This window comes from Plectrocnemia conspersa, unplaced genomic scaffold, assembly GCF_051122295.1.
Source record: "Plectrocnemia conspersa isolate PC_06_02 unplaced genomic scaffold, ASM5112229v1 ptg000006l, whole genome shotgun sequence".
Lineage (NCBI taxonomy): Eukaryota > Metazoa > Arthropoda > Insecta > Trichoptera > Polycentropodidae > Plectrocnemia > Plectrocnemia conspersa.
Genome location: NW_028277170.1, coordinates 6,137,838 through 6,150,225, shown reverse-complemented (window position 1 = coordinate 6,150,225; position 12,388 = coordinate 6,137,838). Strand labels below are relative to the sequence as shown.

The window sequence follows — 12,388 nt, the reverse complement described above, 5'->3', positions numbered from 1 at the left end:
AAAATATAAACATAAATCAGAAATTAAAAACATTAAGAACAGGAATAATGTGTAACAATAAAATTAGAACCGTTCCCACGTGGGTTTTTTTCTGAAAGTGCACATCTGAACCTTCGATATTATTAATAATTGAGCTTATCAAAACTAGATAAAAATGTGAATTTAAAACATCTATTATTTTTCAATTAAAATAAATCTTATCTACCGAAAAAAAAAGTTAATACGATTATAAATAAAGTACAATCAAACATCTTACATCTGAATCGAATAAATACGTATATTTAAAAGAATTCTATAAATTTGAGAATAAAATTGGATTTTAATAAATACAGATTTCAATTTACGTCTACGACACATAACTAGTTATTACGGTCTTTAATCAATTGTATTTAAGGGGCAATACTCTTTACCTTTTCATCGTTTTTTAAAGATGAAAACCTGAATCAATATTTTTTACAACACACAGACAATCTTTGGATCTACCACTAAAAAATAAACGGATTAATTGCATTTAATTTTAGGCGAGCGTCAATTAGCTAGGTATACATATGTATATATAATATATCGTGGAACTTACGTCTAAAAGGTTTGCGGGCCCTATAACCAATATTTACATACGCATGCCCAGTGTGAATTAACACTAGTAATTAATCTCAAGTCTATAGTCTAAAAAAATATATTACACACCTTTTTATCCTAATTATAAAAAAACTAGTTTACTAATACTAGTAATTAAATACCATTGCTTAGAATAATTCTAAAAATATTATAAAATATATACGTTTTGCTTTAGAGGAATAAATTTAATTTTAAAAGCCTTAGATCACTAGCTAGGTAAATAGTAAATAGGTAATAGTCTTTGCCTTAAAAAAGAAATAAATGAGCTGTATTTTTTATTTTCATTTGTAAATGGTTTTTAAATTTTTCCGTAATTTTTATTATAATTTTAAAACTATTAGTCTTATTTTATCTTGTAAAATTAAAAATGTTTATAAACCAGTAGCTTGTATTTAATTTTATTGTACATGTCTTACAATAACGTTCCACTAAAAGAACGGTTTGAAAATATGAAATAATTTATTGGTACTGTTTTACTTTTTTATGCAATTTATTTATTTATTTTAATACATTTACGCCAATGCATTATAAATAAAGATAAAAAACAATACATAAAACTGAATTATTCACAGAAACAATAAGATTTAATTATCGTATATACAATAATTAATAGACCATAATGAGTCGATCAGCTGCGGGTACCTGAATGAGACAAATCAATACTATTCGACAGATGGTTAATTAGTCGGATTGTTGTACTTATTGAAGAGTTGCTCCATACTCTTGTTATTCCTATCGCAAGCCGCCAGGGCTTTTGCCGAGAGAGCTTCGTGAGGCCATCCTCAGCTTCTCTGCTAAGGTCTCAGCAAAGGTAACAGCGTGTTGCAACACTGCACCGATTTCGCCAAGTCTAATTTTAGCCGGGGTCGAACCCATAGATTTAGTCACACAACAAAGGTCCGCGACCTTTCACCTTTCAGCACCACCTCCGAGTGGCAGAAGCGGTGAAACACCATGTCGCTAAACTTTTATGTTCTTTCCGCAGGTGGTAGCGCGCCTCGAAGAGCGCTGAATGAGATGCGGGGTCGAGACTACGCAGTTCTTAACCAGTCACGGACCCTTTATGGCACATATGCCTCATTTATTTTTAAGGGACGACTGCCGACTGCTTTCCTGCAAACCTCAATGCTTTCGAGCGCTCATGCATGGCGTACGCCGCCTACAATTACGTCCGCTATTATTAGTTCGTTCACTTCTTGTTGTTTATCTTAAAAAGATCATGTTTTTTCTTAGATTTTTAAAATTATATTCGTCAAATTGACACCTCATAAGGGGTGCTAAATGTGTATAATGTATCACCCCTAAACAGAACCCGAGTAAAAAAATAATAATTTGGAATTACAAATAACTTTAATAATATCATTAATAAATAGTATAAACATTATTGGGCCGTGATTAGGAATTCCAGATGTGGTAATGTATTCAAATTACTTTTGTTGCCTATATTAAAATTATTTTACTTAAATTTATTAAATTTAATATAGTTGGGAGAGGGGTTACCAATTACCTACAAAATAAATTTAGAAGTCACTTTAACGATAATTTCAAGCAAATAAAAATAAATACTATCTCATCTCAAATTTAAAGCCTAGCAATGGAATAGAGAGCAACTGCATTTTTAATTTTTAATATTTCTTATTTATATTATAAACTTTTTTTACGAGTGCTTAAGAAGTGTTATTCCTTATTAAGCACTCGTAAAAAACTGCCTTTTGTTTAGAACAGATGAGCGATAGAGAATGCGTTCTACTTTGCGCAAAATGGACTATTGTTAGTTTTACCCCTTTGTTAACGATCGCCTTGACGTGCGCCATGACTTGCTTATCGGGAATTAAGTTGGTCGCACATGCACAATACGTTACTCGTACTCATTTTTACGGATATAGTGAGAATAGATTGTCAGCTCTTGCATTAATATCAATTAAAAAAATACTTTGAGACATTTTAATGAAAGACAATATAATTTGTGATTAGAACAATTATGTATAATATGCGGTTATTGATGACTATTGTAAGGAGCGTTGAATAAAATTAATGAAAAATAAATATATAATATGTTTATCAAATAAAGAAAATAAATTTAAAAATATTATTGTGTTCCCCCCCCCCCACCTCCTGATCTGTTTTTTTTTTTTGATAAGGTGAAAATAAGAAACGAATCAAGGGGGCTCGGTGATTATTGCGCAAACAAAAATTGCGGAAAAGAAAATGGCGCACATATATAGTATTTATATTAAAGAATACGGCAATATATATATATAAAAAAATCTGTTTATATCACAAATGTCAATATGATTATACTTTAAGAATATCATGTTTTAAAATTGTTTACAATTATCTTAATTTTATTACGTTTCCTAATTTTACACAATACCTTACAAAAAAATAAAGAATATAAAGCAGATTTAAAATTAAAATTTATTTGCCAATCAAACAATCATCTATGTTCCAAATTTTCGCTATGTGGAATTTTTGTCATTAATCAGGGGTGATTAAATACGAAATTATTATCACTACTTCTTTAACCCATATGTATAAACAGTTAGGTCTTTTACAAATATATCTGTTTAACATTTAACTATATTTATTATCAGCTCATGAGTCTTGGGTATAAAATCAACAAATTTATTTTTTATTAACATATAATTTTGTTGTATATATAAAAATAAACACAATATAGCCAGCTTAATTTGGTCGAGGATTATAAAATGCTTTTTTTTTAAATTGTTAGTTCTGCATTTTTAGATCTTAAGAAATTTTCTTAAACTTGATTTGTGTCTCTATTAATTTTATATTTTCAATTATCTAACCCAAACTGATTTGTTTCAATTATGTTTTAATTTATTAACTTACTTTGCTTAGGCACTTAGCCCACATCAATGCCAGTGCCACAAGCACTTAAACCCATATCAATGCCATTACCACCTGGAAAAAGTTCTATCTTTACGCTGACTTCAAGCTTCAACATCTTATTAACTTACACAAAATATCAGCTTTGGACTCAATCTTTCAAACATTCTTTTAACGCATTTTTTTGCAAATTATTTAAGCTTCAAATCTAAAACATATTACTTATTAGGAGTTTTAATTTATATTTAAAGATTATGTGACAATAAAACAAAATAAAATTTATTTAACATAACTTAAAATGGTGTAATTGTTATGATTTTAAAATTCTAAATCAGTTATTCTGAAAACCTTCAATTAAAAATTTGAATGAGACTATTTTATAAGGAGAAAATTCTTAAGATATTTTTAAAAATACATTTTTGAGTATAAAAAATGATATATAGTATAAATTTTGTTCTAAGCAATATTTACTAATTCTTACACCAACGACAAACAGCTGTTTCATATGTATGTTAGTTTCGATATTATTATTGTGAATTATAATAATATTATTATACAAATGTACAGTTTCCGTTATACAGATGAACTTATATTTATGATGAATCGAATGATTCATAAGAGTCTTGATACTTACTAATGTGTACATATATTGTAGTTCTTAATAAAATGTAGTATTTTCTCTTCCGTACCTTAAAATCTATGTTACTGTCAAGTCATGGTTAAATAAAAGATTATATGTTTACTAATAAAAGCGTTTATTGATCAATCTAATATAGCGACAAAAAGTTAAGCATTAAAAAATAAAACATATTTTTAAGGAATAGCATTAGTTGTCTCAAGCTCTTCTTTGCAGTCCGGCTTAGATTCAGTAAAAAACAGTGTTTTGCAAATTTCTTTTTGTAAATATGTCTCTATGACAATATTATGCTCTTCATCGTTCTTATCGTCGTCTTTGAATTGTTCCAAAAAAGACAAAAGCAGACTGTCTGTGGCAATGTCCTCTTCCTTTTTTTCTGCATTGCCTTCTTCGGTCATTTCTTTTGGTTGCTGTATTTCAAAATCCAACATAGGCTTCTCCTTGAGCACAAATTTGGTTACAAATAAAATTTTTCTGTTCAGTATTTCTTGGATCTTTTTTTTCAGCTGGTTTACTGATATCCACGCATTGAACATATCATCGTCCCACGTTGCCATTATAAGATGAGAACCAGCATTAAAAACATCGAGTGGTATCTTCGCCTTATCCAGAAGTAAAAGCATAAGCCTCTCAGCCTGGGAAATCTTGACTACAATCGACTTGGTCCTTGCACAAGCCTCGCTGCTCATTTTGACCTATAACAACATAAAAAAAGGACTTTAACCATATGATGTATCTGTAACATATATTTAAATGATATACAATTTTATAATAAAATACCAAAATCTTCAATACGGATATACTGCAACGTAGTCTTCTTTTGAAATAAATAGTAAACACAGTTTTAAATGATTTAAATGATGTAAAACAATATCGTACATCAATAAATTAACAGCGTTCGAGACTTTACCGCCAAACCAGAGATATCTTTTGCTCTCTAGCTTTCGTATTCGCATTATCTGGATTTTAAATAAATAAGAATAAACCAATCGCTTTAAAAATATAAAATAATAACTTAGTAACTTTTAGTGTAACCCTCATATGCCATAATCCAGATCGTTCCAAGCCTTCTACTTCATTGAAATAACTCATTATTTATCGACTGGTACCCAAAAGCCAAGTTATCGTTTCGAAGAATGCATACTTTAGACCAACGCGGCGCGTCAATTACACGGTTTCAGTCGCGGGTGCCCATAAAAGTTGGATACAATAAGCCTACATTTGCTCGCATATTATATCCCTACGGCTGTTTTTATTAATATGTATATGTAGCACACATACACTAAAATCGGAAGACTTGAACCTTAACCTTGAACTCCTGATCACAATAAAATTCATCTTAGAAAGTCTTTTTAAGAATGAAATTTAGATGTATTAAATATATATTATCTATATGCAAAACTAAATTTCAAATCGTTATGTATTTATATGCCTGACCAAATCATATTAGTACATGACTCCCGAAACACAAAATATTATAAATATTATATCGATAATGAAATAACTGAAATTAAAAACAGAAAGCGATTCTAAAAACGTATAACAAACAAGCTTTAAAATATTTTTTTTAAGTAACACAAATTCACATTTAAAAATATTTAGCCGAAATATTAAAACAATTATTTTCACTTCCAATCGCCAATTATTACTTCACTGCAAAAGCAAAGACTTATGGGTAAAAAGAGTAAGATGTACTAAGGCTCTTACGAGTTAAAGAATCTGCGAAAGGCGAAACGAATGCACTCTCGCCTCCACCGCTTGATGACTAATGAGCAACACGGTGAACAAAAATCTGTATTCACACTACTGTTTTTTTTTTATGTAGCAACTTCATTGTTAAACCAGGTGACTTTTTTTTAAACAATAATGAAATGCGGTTATTAGAAAAATATACAACTTAATTAATACATCGAAAATATTTATTTATTGCGAGGGTAATTTTAAAATCACATTACATATAAAAAGCATATTAAACATGAATAAGCTTTTTTACTACAATATACATTGGCAATCAGTGAATTGTATTTATATTATTGTGGTTTATTAGTGCTACAATTTTCATAGCCTATATAATAAATAACGAAATATCATAAATTAGTATTTATTAAAATTTTAATATCGAGCATTGCATATGTTTAACAAAAAATGGTTATTGCAAAACTATAATTACTACCGCAAAATAAATATAAAAAAAATAAAAATCAATGAGTCGTAATTTAAGAAATTTTACAAAGCACCGTATAATTTTTAAGGCGTCGTCTTTGATTCGATCTTGTTTTGATATTTTTATGTTTGTTTGTTGCTAAAGGAAAAGTGCATTCATTTTCGAATTGGTTTGTTCAAAGGAATTTATATTTGTATGAATTTTGTTGAAATTATATTTAGCTAGGTTTAGAACCAATAACCAAGTATTCGAAATTGATTTAGCGCCACCACTTTTATTTAGTGCTATTATTTTATAATTTCAAGTTTAATTGCTTCTTTATAATTTTTTTATAATTAGGTTTTCAGTATTGCCAAAATTTTTGGTTGTATCCAAATTGATATGGTGATTTTCATCGAAAATGTGGATTGACAAAGTTGATTTTTTAAAAAAGCTTTTTATCGCGTTTCTATTTTTCTATTGTGAAATCCTAATTGTCCTATTTTTTCCTATATCTCTCAAACGTATGATAAATGTGAAATAGCATTAAAATTATTTTTTCACGAATATTAGTCAATCTGTTTAATTTTAATGCTACTTTAACATTTTTAAATTCCTTAACTTTCTGTTCACTATCCAATAGCTTATCTGCTCTATGAAATAATAGTGAGGCTGCTATATAGTGGAATTATGAAGGATGATGCTTAGAATTAGCGATTTATATATGTTTTTTTTCCTTCAATTTTCATAGTAAATTTTAAAAAATCACGTTGTATATTTTTCATGGATTTGATAAATTAAACATTTTTCTGAATCTTTTAAATAGTCGATAAGGTATAAATACAATAAAATTCATTTTAATCAAATATTCAAGAAAATTTTAATTGATAGATCCAAATTTGTATTAATAATGTTTATATGTTTGACTAAATATATATTTTTTAAATATAAATTAAAAAAAAAAATTTTTTATTGGGATTCGAACCCTGATTTTTCAGCAATCGTCGATTTATTTCCTTGTATATTGTGCTATTTTTATATTTATAATAATTATTTTAATACCATATATTATGTAATAAAATACATAAATAATTGTAAAATATGATATACATATGTAAAATATGATATAAACTAGTTGTCAGGTGCTCGGGAACAAAGTTCGCATTATGTTATATTCCTGAAAATTGGTAAGCCCGACGGACCGGTGCGGTAGCCTAGTGTACTAATGCGTCAACCCGACCCATAGTCAAGTCAGCGTCAATTCCGACTTCTCGGGGTATGACTATAGCGCGAACCCTACCACTCCGGTCTTTTTGTTTTTTTTTTTAAATATTACGTTTATTACAATATGATTATTATTTTTACAAACATAATTTTTTAAAACATACATACATACATGTTACAGGTTAAAAAAAAACTGCTAGACGGGAATCGACTAACATAGTCGAATCATATCTTAAAACCCTTCCAATTAGCTCAATAATAGTCAGAGACGATCCCAGAAATTAATTTTACCTTTCACCCCAATGAAAAAAACACAGGTGATCTAAAATTAGACTGGTTTGAAACTATGCTATTTTTCTCGCTCCTGTTAAATTCCAATTATGAAACAGCGAAATAGATATTACGTGAAAAAAGTAGAGGGCCAAATTTTATATAATAAAAATTAAAATAAGAACAATTTTACACTTTTATAAAAAAAATATGCGCATTATTCTCGCAGTTAAATTTAATAATTAATATTTTATTTCGAGAAAATCTGTTTTAATTATATGCAACAGTTGCCAGGTGCTCGGGAGTTTGAATCAAAGGTGCAGTGGCTTCCAAACTTTATGTAACTGCGTCTAATATTTTAATAAAAAATCTTAACGCTATTTTCACTGATTTTATAATATAATTCAAGCACATTTTTTATAGTAAAAATAAATTAGCCTGAAAAAATTTTTACAGTATAATAACAAAAGGATTTACTAAAATAAATGTTTTTGTATGCATTTATTTTTAATGCGATGTATGAATTATCTAACAGCACAAAATTATGATACTATCGATGGAAGAACTACTCGGGTTATTTTTCAACACAAACAAGGGTTGATATTTTTATTTAACGAAAATAAATATAGTGTTTCGTTTTTAATTTTTATTTCGCATATATCGCATGATAGCTCTACTGTTATATATATATTTACTAGTTCTCATAATCTTAAACTTATTGCATATTAAACTTTTATGAAATTGAGAATTAAAATTAATCAAGAAAAAAAAACAATAATATTTACTGAATAAGGGCTTTTACATTAAATGGAAAGCACGCGTTAAATACCTGGGTATACAGGTGGATACCAGACTTAAATTCAACAAACGTATAACTCAAGCGCCATTGCAGCTCTAAAATCAATATTTTATAGACAAAGCGCGCTTACAGGGATGTGATAAAATAATTGGACCAAACATATTTTTGTAGTTTCTACACACTTTTATGTAATTATAATAAATAGAAACAATACTCTTACATAAAAAAAATATATAGAGAATGCCAGAAGAGTAATTTTTTAAGCATACTCTATACACGCTATTATTATTTTTTTACGTTTTCACAAGTGAAGTCTAAATACATTTTAACCAGTAGATATATATTTCTACTAGCGAAAATACAATTCTTATAATAGATGCTAGTGAACGTATATGCTACTCCAAAATGTCTATGAAACTCAATTTGATAGTTGCGAAACGTCCATTTGCTGTTCAAACCCAAACCCAACCTACACGAATCAAGCAAACCCAACTGAAACTTATTATGGTTTTAGAACTTTCATTACGTCAAGTCTAAAATACAAACTAAACCAGCTCATTTCTCAGGGTAAAATAAGCGGAAGATTAAGTACAGAGATTACATTTTGATAAAAAAATTATTCTTACTAATAATATTACTACTGATATGAGAATATTGATCGAAGTATATTCAAATCGAATTTTGGTCAATAGGAGGGCGCAAAAACAATTATCACTTCTCAGAAGTAAAAAATTTACGTCAAAAGCAATAAAATCGTGCTGGTGCCGTCGGCGACGGCAACGGCACGATTTTATTGAACGCTAAATAATCTTTTTATTGAACGCTATTGGCGTGAATTTTTGACTTCTGAGAAAAAATAATTGTTATTTGTGCTCTTTTATTGGACAAAATTTAGTTAAGATATTTTTCTGTTCGATTCTCATATATTAAAAAATCTTAATATAAATGGTAGATAACCGAGCGTTTTCACCGCGACGACGACGGCACAGCTTTTGACGTAAATTTGGCCAGAAAAATGCCATTTAATGAAATGCTATGTCGTTGAGTTTTAATGGATTGCTGTCATTCTCATTACTTATTGATAAGCACGATAAATTGTTGGGCTATTTCTCGATAAGTATGAGTATTTTTTATCAAGTAGAGTAAAAATAAATATTCACTTTAGCCGAAATATTTTTTAATTGTGCTATTTTATAAAAAATATTTTAGAGAGAGATAAGAAAATAAAACGTAATTATTGTATCAAAACGTTTTAACAGAATCATAAATTGCTGCACACTGAATACATTCTTCTTTGTTCAATCTGTAGCTGTATTATATCTTACATACATTTATTTTTTATTTATTTCCTGTATTAGTTGCTTGTTAAATATCAAAATATGTAAAATATTGGAGTGGTCCAATTATTTTGACACACCCCAGTATAAAAAAAAATCTATTCTATAAACAATTAGACCCTAGTATAAAGTAACGCTAGTGATGCTAATTTAAATTAACTTCTAGTTATCCAAAATAAAGCCATAAAAATAATATATAATACACCGTTTTATACTAACCTTAAAAAACTACATACAAGATATTTAATTCCTACTATTAAAAAACATTGTTATCAAACTGAAAAATACTAGTAGTAGTATCTCGCGAGACTATGCAAATCCAATAATCTCAAAAATTGGTGATTACGAAAAAACAAAACTTAAATTCCTAGGCACATATTACTTTAAAGCAGTTAAACCTATTGTATTGGCATTAATGTAACGTCTACTGGTATATGTTTATATGTAAGTGTATTTGTATATTATTTTTTTAATTTATAAAAAGTTTTATGCTTTTTTCCTTAAGTTTAACTATTACGAATATTTTTTTTATTGTAAGCAAAGAAAATGGTTATTAACCAGTAGTGTGCATTTAATCTGTATGCTTCTGTACATAAATTTTAAAAATAAACTTTTATAAAGAAATAAATATTAGTTTATTTTTTTTTTTAAATATCCAAATACAACAGGTTGTTCGCCGATAAATAGATTAAGTGCACAAAGCGAACTTTGTGGGATTAAGATCATTAAATAAAGTGAATAGTACATTATAACACCTTGCAAATGTTAAGTAGAACGTTTTTGACTCAATTCAATATCAATTTGGTGCAGAAATAGTTTTAAAGAAGAAACACGTCTAACATTTTTTTTGTAAATTAAGATATCAATAGCATAAATTAATTCATATCATAATTTTTCCTTTAAGTTCAAAAGGTATTTTAATCACTAATGCTTGAAATAGTCAACGCACTTCACAATAGTACATAAGTGAGGTGTATTTATCTCACATGTATTCATACAACTCTCCAAACCACTTGACACCAAAGGACTAGTTGATGAAATATAAACTTTTAAGTATGTAGTGCATCCAAATAACTTCGGATGCTTAATTTTTAACTAACGCCTAAATACCTTCCATTAATTATGAATACAATGCAGTTATTACATTTTATGTTAATCTTATAAAATAAATTATATTATATTAATAATTTCATTTAACATGACACTTCCAAGAAAATACTACAAATACAGTCTCAAATAATACATAATTACCATTTATTTATTTATTAAAATTACGATCATTGTAATTTATATTTAGCAAAAAAAACACGGATACATGAAGGATAAACGCGATATGGAAACTCAATTTAAAATCTTAAAAGTTAATAGTTTTCAATTGATTTAGATTAATCTACAAACATATTAAATACCGCATAGTTACCAATCATGATTATGATAATTTTTAAAGATTTTATGTTCTTAGAAGAGTTTATGAAACTTTTGATAATAAAAGAGCGAACAAGGGGTAGCAATATTTATAATATTTTCATAACATACACGACAAAAATCAATGCGTTACTACACGAGTTGTCTGCAATTATCACTGATAGTGCTCTAGCCATAATATTCTACAACAATGAATTTATTGCCAGCTGCAGAAATGAAGATTATTTTACAAACTTTGTCATATATGTATTATTTATCTAATAACTTTTAGTGCAGTATTTCTCTATTGGATGATTTCATATAAAAAAATAACAGTATTTGAGCAATGAGACTTAGTGAAATGTAGTTTAAATAGTGCTGGTTTATATATGTAAATTTTATTGATTAAAAACTGGAGTTTTATTATCAGCTGTAATTGCGCTCTTGACCTAAATCTAGTTGGATAATTTAAATGTTTGTAAAACTTTTTAAAAAAAAAAATTATCTAGAATTAAGTACAATAAATTGGGTTGCAGGTAAAATGACTATCCCTAATAAAGATAAAGTGATACTTAAAATGTGCTTATGTGAATTGCCTAGTGAGTATTTGCAAAACTATTTACCAGTGAGTATTTGGACTACACTTATATTTGGCTGGGGTGTATGCAGGTGTGATGAAATTAAAGTTCAAAATCACCAGCGGTTTGGCTTTTACTGCACGATTAAGCTTTTAATTCAAAACGAGCAAACGACAAAACATGGAAAAGAAAATTGCGATATCTAACACAAGATAGACAAAGTTTAATATATAATAATAACACTTACGCGTCAAGAAATCAGTAGCGAACAAAATGACACAGCTTCCACGCCAACCTCCCGAATACCAATGGTCAGGCAATTCAAAAAGTTCGTTATCGCTTAACATTCATGCTATGCTCAGAGACTTTTTAAGTGTGCATCTTGTTAAGCAATATTTTTGAATATGAATAATACACATTTAGGTTGACTTTCCATACGTCCCGATTTTACACCAGGACAGTTAAAAAAGGTCATCTCATACATTTTCGTTGGTTTCAAACAAAAATGTCTGGTGGAAGATTAAAAAA

General features: G+C 28.2%; 1 protein-coding gene across 2 annotated transcripts; it reads right to left on the bottom strand.

Annotated features, from left to right (window-relative positions):
• Window positions 1-4,206: 4,206 nt before the first annotated feature.
• On the bottom strand, window positions 4,207-12,170 carry LOC148234104 (uncharacterized). 2 transcript variants are annotated; one of them, XM_088188306.1, is made up of 2 exons: window positions 12,108-12,170; window positions 4,207-4,800 (listed from the first exon to the last, which is right to left on the bottom strand). In XM_088188306.1, exon 2 carries the CDS (start codon window positions 4,792-4,794, stop codon window positions 4,282-4,284), a length of 513 nt encoding a protein of 170 aa, XP_088044432.1. In that variant the 5' UTR covers window positions 4,795-4,800; window positions 12,108-12,170; the 3' UTR covers window positions 4,207-4,281. The 2 variants fall into 2 exon arrangements, with proteins under 2 accessions (XP_088044432.1, XP_088044433.1); XM_088188307.1 differs by lacking the exon at window positions 12,108-12,170 and adding an exon at window positions 5,813-5,864.
• Between the last annotated feature and the right edge of the window lie 218 nt (window positions 12,171-12,388).